This window comes from Apium graveolens, unplaced genomic scaffold, assembly GCF_009905375.1.
Source record: "Apium graveolens cultivar Ventura unplaced genomic scaffold, ASM990537v1 ctg2549, whole genome shotgun sequence".
NCBI lineage: Eukaryota > Viridiplantae > Streptophyta > Magnoliopsida > Apiales > Apiaceae > Apium > Apium graveolens.
The window spans coordinates 19,082-36,188 of NW_027417712.1; the positions used below are offsets into that span (position 1 = coordinate 19,082).

The 17,107-nt window shown below is 33.1% G+C and overlaps 1 protein-coding gene across 2 annotated transcripts; it reads left to right on the top strand.

The window, feature by feature from the left end:
- Positions 1–428: 428 nt before the first annotated feature.
- LOC141700594 (diacylglycerol O-acyltransferase 2D-like) lies at positions 429–5,081 on the top strand. 2 transcript variants are annotated; one of them, XM_074504298.1, is made up of 9 exons: positions 429–754; positions 905–979; positions 1,066–1,151; positions 1,560–1,666; positions 1,756–1,911; positions 2,419–2,505; positions 2,717–2,804; positions 3,759–3,846; positions 4,557–5,081. In XM_074504298.1, exons 1-9 carry the CDS (start codon positions 582–584, stop codon positions 4,618–4,620), a joined length of 924 nt encoding a protein of 307 aa, XP_074360399.1. In that variant the 5' UTR covers positions 429–581; the 3' UTR covers positions 4,621–5,081. The 2 variants fall into 2 exon arrangements, with proteins under 2 accessions (XP_074360399.1, XP_074360398.1); XM_074504297.1 differs by having other exon boundaries at positions 430–754; positions 2,717–2,814.
- Positions 5,082–17,107: the final 12,026 nt, after the last annotated feature.

Sequence of the window (17,107 nt, forward strand, 5' to 3'; positions counted from 1 at the left end):
GCTCTTGCGGCTTTTGGGAGGTTAAGAACTTAATTTATAATTTATATAATTAATTAGGAATGAAAAAAATGCCTTGGTCATATATTTTTTTTAAAAAATTGTTCAAAATATTGGTAAATCGTTTGAAATTTAAAAATATAATGGAATAAAAATGATTTTTGAATTTTGTAATCTTGATTAAAATTGATTATGCTGTAAGAATAGTTAATCCTATGTTAATATAATTTGTAATTTTATTGTTAATTAATTAATTTTCAAATTATGATATTTTTCATCTCAACAAAGGTGACTCAAGTTGTTATACACTTTTTAATACATGACCCCTTATTTTTTGTGAATATCTGAAAATTTAAAATAAAGTTTAATATTATAAAAATAAATAATATACTATTGTTTAATGAATTAATGAAATAGCGGGTTTTAGAAAGGGGGATGACAATTAGCTGTAATTCGATCCTGTGCTCGCCTCACCTGTCATCTGAGTCCTGATACTCTCTCTCCCTCTCTCTCTCCCTCTCTCTCTAGTCGATAAACACACACTTTATTGTATTTGTTGATACAACAACTGTAATCTCCGGGTGATGGCTGACGGCGTCCCTGAAACTTCATCATCGGAGCCAACCATATTTAAAGCCAAAGAAACGTCACCATTTCACTCCTATCTTACAATATTACTGTGGCTGGGATCCATTCATTTCATCGCCTTTCTCATTTTATTCTCCTTTTTCTTCCTCTCTTTCTCCAAATCTTTACTGTTAGTTCTCTCTCTCTCTCTCTGTGTGTATCTCTCTATCTCTCCCTCCCTCTCTCCCTCTCTCTCTCTCTCTCTTATTTTCAACCAAATTTAACATCTTTAAATATATTGATTTGGAGGAGTTTGTTAAATTTGTTTGTTATTGAACAGTGTATATGGGCTTTTGGCGATTCTTGCTGTAATTCCAGTTGATCCTAATAGCCCATGGGGCCGTAATCTAGCAAGGTTCTACTAAAAGATTCTACCCTTTATGCCCTTTTATCTCTATGTGTGTATGATTAGATTTTATAGTAGTAATTCAATATGTGCAGGTATATATGCAAGCATGTATGTGGATATTTCCCGTTGACTCTATATGTTGAAGATATTACTGCCTTCACTCCAGATCAGGCTTATGGTACTTTTTCATTTTTTCTTCCTTTAATTTTCTACTGTTTCTGATATATAGTGTTGAAGAAATTCTGTAACTGGCCCTTATGCCTATTCGAATTTTACAACTTACTCGTAAAGAGTTAGTATATTATTACTATTTTACAACTTACTCGTTATCTTAAATTTGGTTACTTATGTTAATGTTATGTTAGTGGATTTAATTGGCAGTTTGGCCCCTATTGGTAGTAAATCTGGCCTTATAAAGAAATTTACTTTTCAAAAGTGAAAAATTTATGGTTAGTGTTTTTGTATATTTCTTAAAGCTAACTTTTGTCTACATAGGCAGTCCAGATCTGTTTTGGTGCACCTTTCTCTATTATGCTAGCTCAATTTTTCTTTTTCAGAAATAATAAAGTTGGATTGCTTTATGCAGTTTTTGGCTATGAGCCACATTCGGTTTTACCAATTGCTTGTGTTGCACTAGCCGACCTTACAGGCTTCATGCCTCTTCCGAAAATAAAGGTCCTTGCAAGCAGTGCTGTAAGAGACTCTACCCTTGCCTTATTAGATCTAGAGTTGTATGTTATTTTGTTTGATCTATTCTCACAATTTGCCAATTAAATATATAGGTGTTCCACACTCCATTTTTAAGGCATATATGGACTTGGTTGGGACTTGCAGCGGCATCAAGGAAGAATTTTTATAACTTCTTGTCATCTGGTTATAGCTGCATTGTAGTGCCAGGTGGAGTCCAAGAAACATTATACATGGAACATGGTTCTGAGGTTGACATCCTCTTTGCCTATTTCTTATCACTATAATGTATTACAAATCTAGGAATACAAAATCATGGGATACATTTTAGCCTTCCTAGCATAGGAATCAAGGTTGCATTGGTAGGCCATGCATTCCTTAACTTATGATCTAGATCCGTACGCGTAATATGATCCGTCCGCGTCTGTTGAAGTTGAGAATTTTCATCTTTATCTAGATCACTACTTGTTGCCAAAGGTATAATTTTCCTTCATGCCTGCTAACTGCCATCCAGGTAGCTGTAATAACTTTAAAGAAAATTGCTTAGACAAAATAGTGTTATTGCCTACAGGTTTTTTTTATTACTACTTTGTTCAGATTTACATCTTTTGGAAGGGTTCAGTCGGTATATTTTATAAGAACCCAGTGGCAGTCTCACTGGCATACTGTTTTAAACAAAGCTGGGCACATGCTTAGCTGATGATCTCATTACCTTATTTTGTTTGTTTTAAAGTTTTTGAGCTAATTTTATTTTGTAGGTTGCTTTTCTTAAAGCAAGAAGAGGATTTGTACGAATAGCAATGGAGAAGGGATGCCCAATAGTTCCAGTGTTTTGTTTTGGTCAGGTACTGGTTTCTCTTTCTTATTTTTGTATTATACGCTTTCCATAATTGTGGCATCTTGAAATTTGCCAGATGCAGCATTCTTATTATAAATGTACCCTGTAACTCCAAAAGTTTTATGATATGTAGTGAAACACTGATAACTCGTTTTATAGCTTAGCTCGACTGCTTGTCTACATGAAAATAATTACATAGTTTTCTCCAACTGCTGCAGACGGATATCTACAAATGGTGGAAGCCTGGTGGAAAATTGATCTTTCAACTTGCTAGAGCTATAAAGTTTACACCAATTGTTTTCTGGGGTATATATGGGTACTTCTTGAGCATTTAACTCTCCAAACCAATTATAAATATAAATTTCATGGTAATTACAAGTGGTTGTACAGACTGCATAAATTGTTCAAAGATGTCTAGTGAGCATCAAAAGATCCATGCTAATATTTTTCATTTCCTTTTATATAAAAAATTGAAGGAGTCAAACTACCTCCCTTAATGTTAGTCGGAGCATGCCTAGCAGGCTAAGTTACTTGGACTTGGACGGAAGTGTCCGACATGGATACTTGTCCAAGGATCGGACTCGGCAACATTTTTAAAAATATACATGTTTTGGTCAAAAATAAGTGTCCAAGTCCGAGAATCGTGTGTCTGACACGGGTACTTGAAGGTAAGATGAAGATTCCGAGTAACATAGTTAGCAGGTAAATGTGTAATACATCTCATATTAGAGGGTTAGACTAGCTTCAGATGTTCTTATTTTCTTGTGAGGAGCCTACACCTCTCACGTGGCATGCAATAATTTAATTTTTACATGGAACTCGAGCAATGTTAATGATGCAATTGTTGCAGGCATTGAGTAATCTTAATGTTAGTCAGAGGATGCCTAGCAGGAACATGTGTAATACATCTTATATTAGAGGGTTTGACTAGCATTAGATGCTCTTATTTTCTTGTGAGGAGCCTACACCTCCCACATGACTTGCAATAGACATATAATTTTCACATGGAACTTGAGCAATGTTAATGATGCTATCATTGCAGGCATTGAGTAATCTTTAGGTGTATAATCTTTTTCATCAACTAAGAAATTAGGTGATGTATAACAAAACCGTCAACAGGGCATTGGATTTTTAGATGCAGTCATATAGAAATGTATTTTCACCTACGTGTGGATCATTTTATTTGTCCATTTCTGTTGCTTATGGGCATTCATTTGTTATTATCTGCTTATACTCTTCGGTGATGATTGTTTGTTGCAGATCTCCTCTACCCTTTCGCAAACCAATGTATGTGGTGGTCGGTAAACCCATTAAGTTCAAGGAAAACCCACAGCCTACTCCTGAAGAGGTATGCTCATTTTCATCTGTCTGTAACTTATAACACACACAGACACACACACCACTCCTTCCAAAACAAACAGGAATATATATCTCCTCCCTGTATGCCTTTTTGCGTGAATTAGCTGAGATTTTTATAAGTTTTTTATGTAATTCTCGATTACTTCTTTAAAGGTGAAGTGGAAGTTAATTTTGAAATATAGGCATAATAAAGATCCTTCCAGCATCACAAGTCCACAACCCAGCAAGTAAAAATGGCACCTTGTGTGTTAAAGAATCTGCATGCTTCATCTTTTTTCCTTCTTTAGAATTGGAGTGGTTTTATGTTTGGCAGTGCATGTCCGGAAAAGGTGCTAGAAAAACAACTGGCCCGTGTGTAATAAAGTGACTAGATATTCCACCTGAAACACCTCCAAAAATATACAGTTTTACCTCCCACTGCAAAAATCACAGAGAGTTGCCTGACTAAGAAGCTTGTAGTAATTTGCTGGAAGAATAAATTATAGCTTGTTATGACAGCGGAATCTCTGGTAAGGACGGTATAGTTTCCAAGCACAGAGAATTTCCGTATATTGTCATGAAAAGATGGTTGCAATTTATTATATTAACAATATGTAATTCTTTTTCGTCTAAAGAGCAAACACTAAATGTAGTAGTTATTGTGTATTGGTAAATGACTATGTTAATTTTCTTCATATATCTTTCTTGGACTCCATGTAGGTTGTGGAAGTACAAAATCAATATATTGATGCGCTTGGAGATCTTTTTGAAAGACATAAAGTGAAGGCAGGCCATGCTGATCTTCAGCTGAGAATTCTTTGATAAAGAGCTCAACTTGTACTTAGCCACGTTACTATATAATCATCAACAAACAGTTTGTATATTCATTCTGGTTGCATTAAAGTGAATTGAAGGTTTAATCAAGATGTTTGTGGTTTAGTGCAATGAAGTAAATAGCAAAAGATTTATAACAATCATGTGATTGTGGTAAACACGCCGGCATTGGCGTGTGATTGTGGTAAATACGCGGGCATTGGCGTGTGATTGTTTCGGCATATTGACCCGAATGTTGATTTGCAGATTTCTGATGATGACTTAATTCAAGATGTACGTGGAGAATGCAGATTATGGGTCTTAGTTGTTGTAAGTGATAGGGTTTGGTGTAATTCTATTTGACTGAGTAAACAAGTTTATCTCCAAAACAAACTCTATCTTGATAAACCTATTTGAACTATTCTAATCTTATCCTTTATAAGGTTTATCTTTTACAACCAACTAACGGGTTGTTTTACAAAGACTTATTCAAATATTTTCAAACAAATAGATTATCCAATCTTATCTCTTCTTTGTTTTGAAAATCAAACTCGTTAGATTTGTGTATATAAATACACATCTTGTTTTTCAGATTCAATAAGAGTGCTTATTCCACGTTCTATATTTATTCTCTGAAAAACTCTTCTTATTTCATTCTCTTGAATATTCTATCAAAGAAGAAGACACATCTCATGTTTTCAGATTACACCTAATGATTCCATGTTTTATCTTTATAATCTGAAACACCATTCTTGTTTTATATCTCTTGAATATCCAGTCAAACAAGAAGCCTAGTTTGAGTTGTAATCAATCTGTTTTTACTTGTACTCGTGTATTCATATCAACTTTGTGTCGGGTTGTGGCAAGCTTGATTCCAAAGTATAGCAAGGTAGCTAGAAGGCTAAGGAATAGCAGTGGGCTAGGTAGCAAGGTAGCTTGGGAAAGGATTTCTTTTGGGTGCTATATTTGTAATCAAGGAAAAGACTGTAAGTTCTTTTATTAAAGTTGATATAATACATTCTCTATGCTAGTTGGCATGGGGACTTGGATGTAGGCCATAGACTAGGTGTAGGGGCCGAACCAAGTGAAAACTTCCGGTGTTTTTACTTTTCAGTTTTCAGCATTCTGCATTTTATTTCTGTTATTTATTTTCTGCAGTGTAATTGAGATTGTCTCATTGCCTGTCTCATTCGTAAAGGGGCTGTCTCATTTGCATAAGAGACTGTCCCATTTGCCTTGACAGTTAGAATATTATTTTATCTATCGAGCCATCGAATTTCATTTGGTATCAGAGCAGGTGCATTTAATTCTCTTTTTAGTGTTTATTTTGCTAGCGATCCATGACTCAACCAGATAGGTATTCAAACAATTATCCACCACTGCTTCATGGTGCTAAAAACTACAATGATTGGAAGTTTCGGATGAAGATCTTTCTCCAGCGTGATGCATTCGAATGGGATGCTGTAGAAAATGGTTTCACAATTCCTATGAAAGAAGGGAAGTCAAAATCTCTCAAGGATCTTTCTCCCGAAGAAGTGAACGCAATGAATTCCAATGCTAAAGCTATGAACTCACTTCTCAATGGCATGGTAGCTATAGAATTAAGAAAAGTATCAGCATGTACTACTGCCAAGCAGATCTGGGATACGATCAAAGTCAGTCACGAAGGCACGTCTAAGGTACGTGAAGTAAAATTAAGTATGCTAATGAGTGACTATGAAGGTTTCAGGTTGGAAAAAGATGAAAGTGTGCGAGATGCTCAAGGGAGGTTTCTGACATTGATGAACTCCATCTCACTTCTGGAAAGGATCATTCATCAATCTGAGATTAATAGGAAAATCCTCAGAGCAATGCCAAAGAAGTTTGCTCCAAAGGTTACCATTCTGCAGGATTCAACGCTGCTTTCGACTATGGATACTCTAACACTGTTCAGTGAATTGGAAGAATTCGAAAATCAGCTACGCAGATATGATGAAGAAGATGAAGCTCCTCGTAAGAAAACTCTTGCACTTAATGCAGATGCAGACGAGTCTCCTGATGATTATGATGAAGAGATTGCTCTTCTAACAAAGAAGTTTCATAAATTTCTTGCCAAACGGAATGCCTCCAAACGACCTATGAAGTCACAGTTTCCAAAGAAGGACTTCAAATCTAATCCGAGCAAGGAGGTTAAAACGAATCAAAGCAAAGATACTTGTTTTGAGTGTGGAAAGAAAGGGCACTTCAAAAAGGACTGCTACAAGCTGAAGAACAAAAAGAAGGCATTAATTACTTGGAGTGATGATGAATCTGACGTGGATATCGATTCAGACGATGAAGTTGCTCAACTTTGTTTTGCAGGACTAGAGGACAACTCTAGTGATAATGATGAGGTATAGAATATTAAGTATAATTCAAATATATCTTCATCTATTTTAAATTTGCAGGTCCAGGTTAAGAAGTTGAAAGAAAAGAATGTTTATTTAAAGCAAGCTTTAAGTGAAGTTCTTAGTGAAATGGATGACCCCATGAAGGAAGAAGCCCTAGTTGCTGAGAACAAATCATTGTTTGAAAGAGTTTCAAAACTTACTGAAGAAAATCAATATCTCAAAAATGAAATTGAGATGAAGGATGTGTGCCTTGAAGCCTTGAAGAAAAAGTCAATATCTGTTGATCCAGAAACTGTTAAAGAAGACAGTGCTCCTGATCCCCTTGTTCCTGAATTAAAGCAGAAAGTCGAACAGCTTGAAAAGGATCTTGCTAAATGTTTCCATGGAGAAGGAACTTTGAATGCTCTTCTTGGAGAACAAAAATCTTCTCTTGATAAAGGAGGTTTAGGATGTGAATCAATCAAGAAACGTGCATTTCAAGGAGGGTATAAGCGAGCTCCTATGAAATACAAGATGCCTTATGAGAAATGTCGAGATTGTGGGAAAGCTGGCCACCCTACATCTGAATCTAGATTATGTGGTATCAAGGGCCGCCCTTCTAACTCATCTTATAAATCGTCTACTAGATATAAATCTGCTAATATTGTTCAGATGTGGATTAAGAAATCAGATAGACATTTATATAATATTTGTGATACTAACCAACCAGGACCCAAGGTTAAGTGGGTACCTAAGAGATAAAGCAATTCTTGCAGGTTTGTTTGAAGGTCCATGTTCCGCGAAATAAATGGATCATCGACAGTGGTTGTTCACGTCACATGACAGGTGATAAATCCAAGTTTCTATCTCTAGTTGCCAAGGAAGGTGGTTTAGTTACTCTTGGAGATTCAAACACCGTCAGAATTATTGGAAAAGGCACCATTGGTAATGACAGGTTTGCTATTTCTAATGTTCGTTTAGTTGATGGTTTGAAATATAATCTCATTAGTGTAAGTCAACTTACTGATGCTGGTCATAAGGTTAAGTTCGATAAAGATGTATGTTATATTGGCACTAAGTCTAACGAGTTTACTTTAGTTGTCAAAAGGAAAGGAAATATTTTTGTGTTAGATTTTGATGAACAGCAGGAGGAAATTTGTCTTGCTACTGTTCAAGATCAGCAGAATCTTTGGCATCGACGTCTAGGCCATGTTCACATGGATCTTCTTCGGAAGATATCTTCTCATGATCTGGTTCGAGGTCTACCAAAGCTGAAGTACAAGAAAATAGAACCTTGTTCAGCTTGCCAACTTGGAAAACAGGTGAAAACTTCCTTCACTGCCAAAAATAAAGTATCAACTTCTGTTCCTTTGCAGCTCCTTCATCTAGATCTTTTTGGTCCAGAAAGGTATGTAAGCTTGGGAGGTAAGAATTATGCTTTTGTTATAGTTGATGATTATTCTCGTTTCACTTGGGTATTATTTTTACGAACTAAGGATGAAGCTTTTGTTGAGTTTAAGGATCTTATTACTAACCTTGAGACTAAGTATTCATTTAAGCTCAAGACTATTCGTAGTGATCATGGAGGTGAATTCGAGAAGGATTTCACAACCTTCTGCAAATCGAGAGGAATCACTCATGAATTCTCAGCTCCTCAAACTCCTCAGCAGAACGGAGTAGTAGAACGCAAGAACAGGACTTTACAGGAAACTGCCAGAACTCTACTGCATGAGAGTAAGCTTCCAAGAAAATTTTGGGCTGAAGCGGTACACACTTCCTGTTATGTTTTAAATAGAGTACTTATTCATCCTATTTTGCTTAAAACACCGTATGAATTGCTTAAGAAAAGGACTCCTAACATTAGTTATTTTCGAGTATTTGGTTCCAAGTGTTTTATTTTAGATACTCAAAATAATCGAGGCAAGTTCGATGCGAAATCTACGGAATGAATTTTCTTGGGATATTCTACAACAAGCAAAACTTATCGTGTTTATAATTCTGTCAAGAACAAAGTAGAAGAATCCATCAATATTGCGTTCAATGAATCCTCTAGGAATATATCTCAAATTGATGAAGATACTGCGGATCTATCGTCTCATTCCCAAATGAGACAGTCTCATTCTGAAAAGAGTCAGTCTCATTCTGACAAATCAAACAGTCAAGACTCTCCAGGTCCATCTCAGTCTTCTGATAATTCTTCAAGATCTACTCAAGCTTCAGATGAATCTTCTGGCTCTCCAAAGACTCCCGATAGTGTTTCAAATGTGAATTCTGTTACTCCTCTGGATAAATCTTCACAAGCGGAAATGAGGCAGTCTCTTTTGAATGAGACAACTCCCATTCATTTCCAGGTAGACAATTCTAATGAGGAAGAGATGAGTAATATTCAACTTCCTAAGTCTTCTAGGACTGTGAAGAATCATCCACCAGATAATCTTCTCACTGATTTAGATCAAGGGATTTCTACTCGAACAGACTTCATAATCTATGTGCATTCTGTGCTTTTGTTGCTGAATTCGAACCAAAGAATGCTCAAGAAGCAGTTGCAGACGAACATTGGTCTGTTGCAATGCAGGAGGAATTGAACCAGTTCGAGCGTTGTGATGTTTGGTAACTCGTCCCACCTCCTCAGGATGCCAAGATCATTGGTACTCGTTGGGTTTTCAAGAATAAGAAGGATGAAGATGGCAACATTATTCGAAATAAAGCTCGTTTGGTTGCTCAGGGATACAACCAACAGGAAGGAATCGATTACGACGAGACATATGCTCCAGTAGCTCGTTTAGAAGCTATTCGAATCTTAATGGCTTTTGTAGCTCACAAGAAGTTCAAGCTCTATCAGATGGACGTCAAGAGCGCTTTTCTAAATGGCTATCTCAAGGAAGAAGTCTACGTGAAGCAGCCTCCAGGTTTCATTCACGAGAAGTACCCTAACTATGTTTTCAAGCTCAAGAAATCTGTCTATGGATTGAGACAGTTCCCTCGTTGTTGGTACGAGCGTCTCAGTCAGTTTCTTGTGAACAATGGTTTCATTCGTGGTACACTCGATCCAACTCTCTTTATTTTTCATAAACGTGATAACTTTCTTTTAGTTCAAGTTTATGTTGATGATATAGTATTTGGATCTTCTAACGAATCTCTGTGTAAGTGGTTTTCTGATTGCATGCATAAGGAATTTGATATGAGTTTGATGGGTGAATTGCAGTACTTTCTAGGGTTGCAAATTAATCAGTCTAATGCAGGAATTTTTATTCACCAAGGCAAGTACATTAAGGATTTACTCAAAAGGTTTGCACTTGATCATGTCACACCTAAATCAACTCCGATGAGTACTTCAGTTAAGCTTACAAAGGATGAACAAGGTACACCTGTAGATGTCACTAAATTTCGAGGTATGATTGGTTCATTGTTATATTTAACTGCCTCACGACCTGACATTATGTATAGTGTATGCTTGTGTGCTCGTTTTCAATCTCAACCTAAAGAATCTCATTTGAATGCCGTTAAACGTATTTTTAAATATTTGAAAGGTATGAGTGACTTGGGATTATTTTATCCAAACTCCTCTTCCTTTGACTTAATCGGTTTTTCAGATGCTGACTATGCAGGGTCACAGGTTGATAGAAAAAGCACAAGTGGTGCTTGTGAATTTTTAGGAGATTGTTTAGTTGCATGGCATAGTAAAAAGCAAATTTCAGTAGCTCTCTCTACCACTGAAGGAGAATACATTGCAGCTGGAAGTTGTTGTGCTCAAATTTTGTGGATGCAACAAACATTGCAGGATTTTGGTATTTCTTACTCAAATATTCCTATTTATTGTGATAATACTTCTGCAATTAATATCTCTAAAAATCCTGTTATGCATTCTCGTACTAAGCATATTGATGTTCGTCACCATTTTCTACGAGATAATGTTTCTAAAGGTAATATTGAACTTATTTATATTTCTACTGAGAAACAGCGTGCAGATATCTTCACTAAGCCCTTAGCTGAAGATAGATTTTGTTTGATGCATCGAGAACTTGGTATGTGCTCTTTGTGTGATTAATTCTTTTGTCCCTTTTATGATGTTGAGGGGGAGAAAGAGTTATTTTTCGATTTTGATATTTTTCGATTTTGATTATGTACTAATTTCATTTGATTCTATACTTATTGTTATATCTGTTGCATAACGATATAATCTGCATATGCTATTTTCTTGTTACTAACATCTTGAACAGAGCTTAAAGTGTTTTTGATAGGGGGAGCAATTGTTCTCTTTGTCATCATCATAAAAGGGGGAGAATGTTGATTTGCAGATTTCTGATGATGACCTAATTCAAGATGTACGTGGAGAATGCAGATTATGGGTCTTAGTTGTTGTAAGTGATAGGGTTTGGTGTAATTCTATTTGACTAGGTAAACAAGTTTATCTCCAAAACAAACTCTATCTTGATAAACCTATTTGAACTATTCTAATCTTATCCTTTATAAGGTTTATCTTTTACAACCAACTAACGGGTTGTTTTACAAAGACTTATTCAAATATTTTCAAACAAATAGATTATCCAATCTTATCTCTTCTTTGTTTTGAAAATCAAACCCGTTAGATTTGTGTATATAAATACACATCTTGTTTTTCAGATTCAATAAGAGTGCTTATTCCACGTTCTATATTTATTCTATGAAAAACTCTTCTTATTTCATTCTCTTGAATATTCTATCAAAGAAGAAGACACATCTCATGTTTTCAGATTACACCTAATGATTCCATGTTTTATCTTTATAATCTGAAACACCATTCTTGTTTTATATCTCTTGAATATCCAGTCAAACAAGAAGCCTAGTTTGAGTTGTAATCAATCTGTTTTTACTTGTACTCGTCTATTTATATCAATTTTGTGTCGGGTTGTGGCAAGCTTGATTCCAAAGTATAGCAAGGTAGCTAGAAGGCTAAGGAATAGCAGTGGGCTAGGTAGCAAGGTAGCTTGGGAAAGGGTTTCATTCGGGTGCTATATTTGTAATCAAGGAAAAGACTGTAAGTTCTTTTATTAAAGTTTATATAATACATTCTCTATGCTAGTTGGCATGGGGACTTGGATGTAGGCCATAGACTAGGTGTAGGGGCCGAACCAAGTGAAAACTTCTGGTGTTTTTACTTTTCAGTTTTCAGCATTCTGCATTTTATAATTGTTATTTATTTTCTGCAGTGTAATTGAGACTGTCTCATTGCCTGTCTCATTCGTAAAGGGGCTGTCCCATTTGTATAAGAGACTGTCCCATTTGCATTGACAGTTAGAATATTATTTTATCTATCGAGCCATCAAATTTCAGACCCGATGAACTGAAGCTTAAAGGAAAAAGTGCTTGCTACTGCAGAGTAAATTCTCTTAAAACACCCGGTATTAAATGCTAACTAACAACTGCCATCTGTAGTATTCTACTTCCCTTTCGTATTTAAAACTCGATGCAATTGCAAACTCAGTCGAGGCTTGGTCTTGGGTAGAATAAAAAGCAAATGCAGAAGTTCAGGCGTATAGCACCGAAACCTTTTAGGGGCTATTAAGAAAATCACCCTATTTGTGGAAGCTAGTATGCACGTACAGTCAAATACGCTGTCTCTCATTATTTTATTTTCATAATATATACACATTTCATCCCACCACGTATGACACATGATAGAATATCTTTATATTATATAAAAATAGTTCACCAAGGTACTCTCGGTAACTCTATTTTTTTTATTATGTTTGTCCCTATTATTTCAGTTTACATTTTCCTTCATTTTTCACTTACATGCTTGTGCGCTGATTATACAACAATTTATATTTAAATATATAACAGACGCCTCTTAGAGCATCTCCAACCATATAACATTTATACATACTATAAATAAAAAAAATATAGAAATTATGTAAAAAAAAATCATCTTCAATATTACATTTCCTCCGTTTATATAAATATAGTCAAACCTCTTGATATTTACTATATTTGTTGAAATACTAAATTCTACAGTTTTAACAAATTTTACGTATCCAAGAAATCAGCTGGTTTGTGGTTGACAATATCTATATAAACTAAAAACTTAGAGTATCTCTGTTGCAGTTACCTAAAATTACTAACTTTGTACTCCTGCGACCGGCATGATTATTATTTTTTTATATAATTTATTTTTTGAAATATTTATTCTTTATTTAACTAATTTTTAATAAGATAATTTTATTTTCTAAATAAATTTTATGTTTTTCATGAATTATGTATTTTTCAAAAAATTATATTTTTTATACTTATATATTTTAGTTATTATTGTATTCTTATATTTTTTTTTTTGCTAAATTTTGTATTCTTATATTTAACATTGATAACCTAAATATAACATATATGTTATAATTTATTTTATTTCTTTCATTGTTCCATTTTTTTTTCACATTATAAATTTTTAAATGGAATATTTTAATCATATCATATAATATGTTTAAGTAATTATTTTTTTATTTATATATATTTTTTTCTTAATCTTGTGGAATTTGATCAAAAATTAGAAAGTTGTTTGGATTTGCATTTTACTGCGTTTGTAATAATATTTTATAATTTGTCGGTCCTAATAATGATTTTGAAAAAATGCTTTACACTTAATTGTCATAGTACTTTTAAATATATTTTATTAGATTTTCATTTCAATTTTGAATTGTAATAATTTATTATTATTATTATATTTTTTTCTAATTTTTATGTTTTATAGCATTCATGTGATATAAATTTTTTAAAAGACAAAGTGTAATTTTTCCTTGAATTTTGTAAGATTCATGTGCTCTAAATTTTTTAAAAGACAAACTTATACATTCCATTTTTTTAAAAAATGATCTAATTTAAACCGATTAACAAATAATTTGTTAATTCTTACTTAAATTTATTTTATTAAGATAGTTGTTACTTGTATTATATGTAAAATATTTTTAATATAATTTTATATCATTTAAGAATATGTAATTATAGTTTAATTTCTTAATTAATTACGTATTGTGTTTGTTATACAGGTTATTAAGTATTATAATCAAATATTAGAATAAATTAAATAAATATAGTCTATAATGTATTTTATTAAATTTGCATTCAATTTGAAATTATAATAGTTTTATTATTATTATTATTATTATTATTATTATTATATTTCTTCCTTGTTTTTATGTTTTATTGGATTGATGTACTCTAAATTTTTTAAAACAAATAAAATACATGTAATATTTATACTTAAATATAATCTAAATGTGTTTCTTATTTTATAAGATAAAAATAAAATTATGTATTCGAAAATATTTTAAATCAAACTAACATATTTCAATTTTTTTTAAAAAAATGATTGTACTTTATCTTGATTAACAATGATTTCTTAATTGTTACTTATATTTATTTTTATTAAGATAATTGGTGCTTGTATTAGATATTTATATATAATATAATACTTTTATTATTATTTTCTATCATTTAAAAATATTTATTTATACTTCAATTTGTTAATTAGTTATCTATTTTGTTTGTTATACAAATTATTAGCTATTATAATGGTATATTAGAATAAATGAAAAACCCACCTTATTCTTTAGCACGTGCAACCCGACGACCAAACCCTACCACCAAAACTCCTTTACTCCAGTTATATATAGGATATAATTAGTTAATTAAAATAATATAAATAAGAATTATGTAAGTTTACTGAATTCCAATGAAGTAACCTATAATTATTGATTATATTTTTAAAAAAATGTGATGATTATTATTAAAATATTGTTTTAAATAAATATATTATTTTAACATGGTCAGTTAGGAATAAAGTCTTAAATGCCGATGATAAACAAATTACATTGCATAATTATTGCATAATTATGTTAAGATAAATTGTAGCACTCAACTGCTAGCCATCCTAATTGATAGTCGTCATGTGAGTTGCTAATCAACTGATAAGGTTTTTATAACACTTTTTCGTAAGATTCCCTGTTATAGATATCAATGTTGTTATTCATTCAGAAGTCATGTTGACTCAATAGAAAATCTAAAATAGGGTGTCTAATTGTAAATACTGAATGTCATGTAATTCTGATTAAGTGAAAGTGAGCTACCAACTGCTAAGTGAAGATATAACATCAATAACTAACTACATCAACCCACCAATAGCTAGTTCAGTGATCGTGACTAAGAGAATACACATAGCTGGTGGTAGTGACTTGACATTGGTCAAGACCTCAGTCCGACACAACATATGGGCTGATGAGAATATCAGTAAAAAAATGGAAGTCAAGACAAACTTTACATGTGATCTTGAATTCTGAAGAATAAGAAATATTCCATTTCCATGCATGACAAATTGGAGGGATATTCAAAGTAAAATAGCAAGATACAATATTACCTCATTTGTCAAGTCTCACAAGAAAGATAATGAAGAAGCAACTGTGTTGTATTGTATAGCAAGTATTGTAACTTGGTGATTTAAAAACCAAGTAATAGCACATGTTTCACTTAAAAAATAGGCTTACATTATTGAGAATATAGAGGGAGATCCTCCTCTGAGTGAGACACTGTAACCTGCGTTTATGAGATTACTTTTTAATCGTAACAGAATATTTATTCAATAAAAACCTCATCTGTCAAGTCGAAAAACAAACCAACTAAAAATTATGAATATCTTTGTTTTAGTTTTCATTTTTCAAATACGAATTATTGTGAAAATTTAAATTTGTATTCAACCACCACTTCTACAAATTAACCTAGTTGATTGTTATTAGATAACAGAGATAATGCGGAGTTTTAGTACATAAACCAATAATTTCAATAAATATAATCAATAGCATGGAATTATCTACATTTTTAGTTGATGATAATTGTTAGATATTGAATGCAACAGAGAGGGGGGGGGGGTTGAATGTATTTCTTGGATTTTTAGCCTTTATAAACTTGTTTGAATTATAATTGAACAAAAGTGTTAAGATATTGCAGAGATATTGTGTTTACGAAAATAATCAACAAACATAATATTTTAAAAACTCACTTAATTTGTATTAATTAAGTTGGTTTTGCTATAAATTATATGTTCTTAATAAAATATGAACTCAGCCTCTATTTTCAGATAATACAAGAAAATTTAGATATGTTTCTTACTTGTGAACTAAGTACCCGTGCATGCTTTATAGATTAGCAGCACGGGTTTACAAGACTTGAACTAAAATGTACTAAACTACTTCTTAAATCAAGCTTGTTCTATTTCCATTTCTAACTTAGCAAATCTGTGCAGAATCTTGCAGGTCTGTGACCACCCATTGTCCAGTTAATCTTGGCCCTTAATTTTTTATTCTTCCAGCTACTTTGTAGACTTTTCAATCTAGTGAATAGATTTTTTGTTGACTGATAATCATGAATCTTGAACTTGTCTACATTCTGTATTTGAGAACTATGTCGAGATCTCCAGTTTGTTCTATAGAGAAGTGACATCTTGATAAGTATAATGACTTATCGAGATCTCTGAGTTCTCTACAAGTATACTTGACTTGTCGAGGTCTCTAGATCCTTGCATGTGAAATAACTTGTCGATATGTCCGAGATCTCTACATGTAGAAATGAATTGTCGATATATCTCAGATCTCTATATACACATTTTAACTTTTCGATATCTCTGAGATTTCTATATAAGAAATTGACTTTTTAAAACCTCCAATTCTTCACATCTTCATTTGACTTGGCGATATCTCTGATTTCTCTACAGGCAGAAATGACTTGTCAATATCTCCAGCTTTCAACATATTCATTTGACTTGTCAATATCTCCGAGACTTCTCTATAAGCCATTTTGGACTTCTCGATAAGTCATTCTAGACTTCTCGAATGAGTTCTCGATATAACTTGATATGTGACTTGTCGATATCTTGACTTAGAACATTTTTCATAGAACAACTTTATTCAACTCCAAGCTTCTACACTTTTCTTTGAGGCATGATCATGGCTTGATCTTCTTCCAGAGTTTATTCCTTAGCTTGAATCTGTTCAAAGAAAAATCCTTCAGTCTAATCTTCTAACCATTTTTACAGACTCAAGAGATACAATACATAATACAAAATTGATTATCAAACAACTTAATCTTAGG

What these genes read in the sequence shown, in the direction of transcription:
- LOC141700594 (XM_074504297.1), top strand. Translation starts at nt 582, where the DNA reads ATGGCTGACGGCGTCCCTGAAACTTCATCATCGGAGCCAACCATATTT. An exon ending in TGGGGCCGTAATCTAGCAAG is followed by an intron (nt 980 to 1,065) that starts GTTCTACTAAAA and finishes CAATATGTGCAG; the next exon opens with GTATATATGCAAGCATGTAT. An exon ending in CACAGCCTACTCCTGAAGAG is followed by an intron (nt 3,847 to 4,556) that starts GTATGCTCATTT and finishes GACTCCATGTAG; the next exon opens with GTTGTGGAAGTACAAAATCA.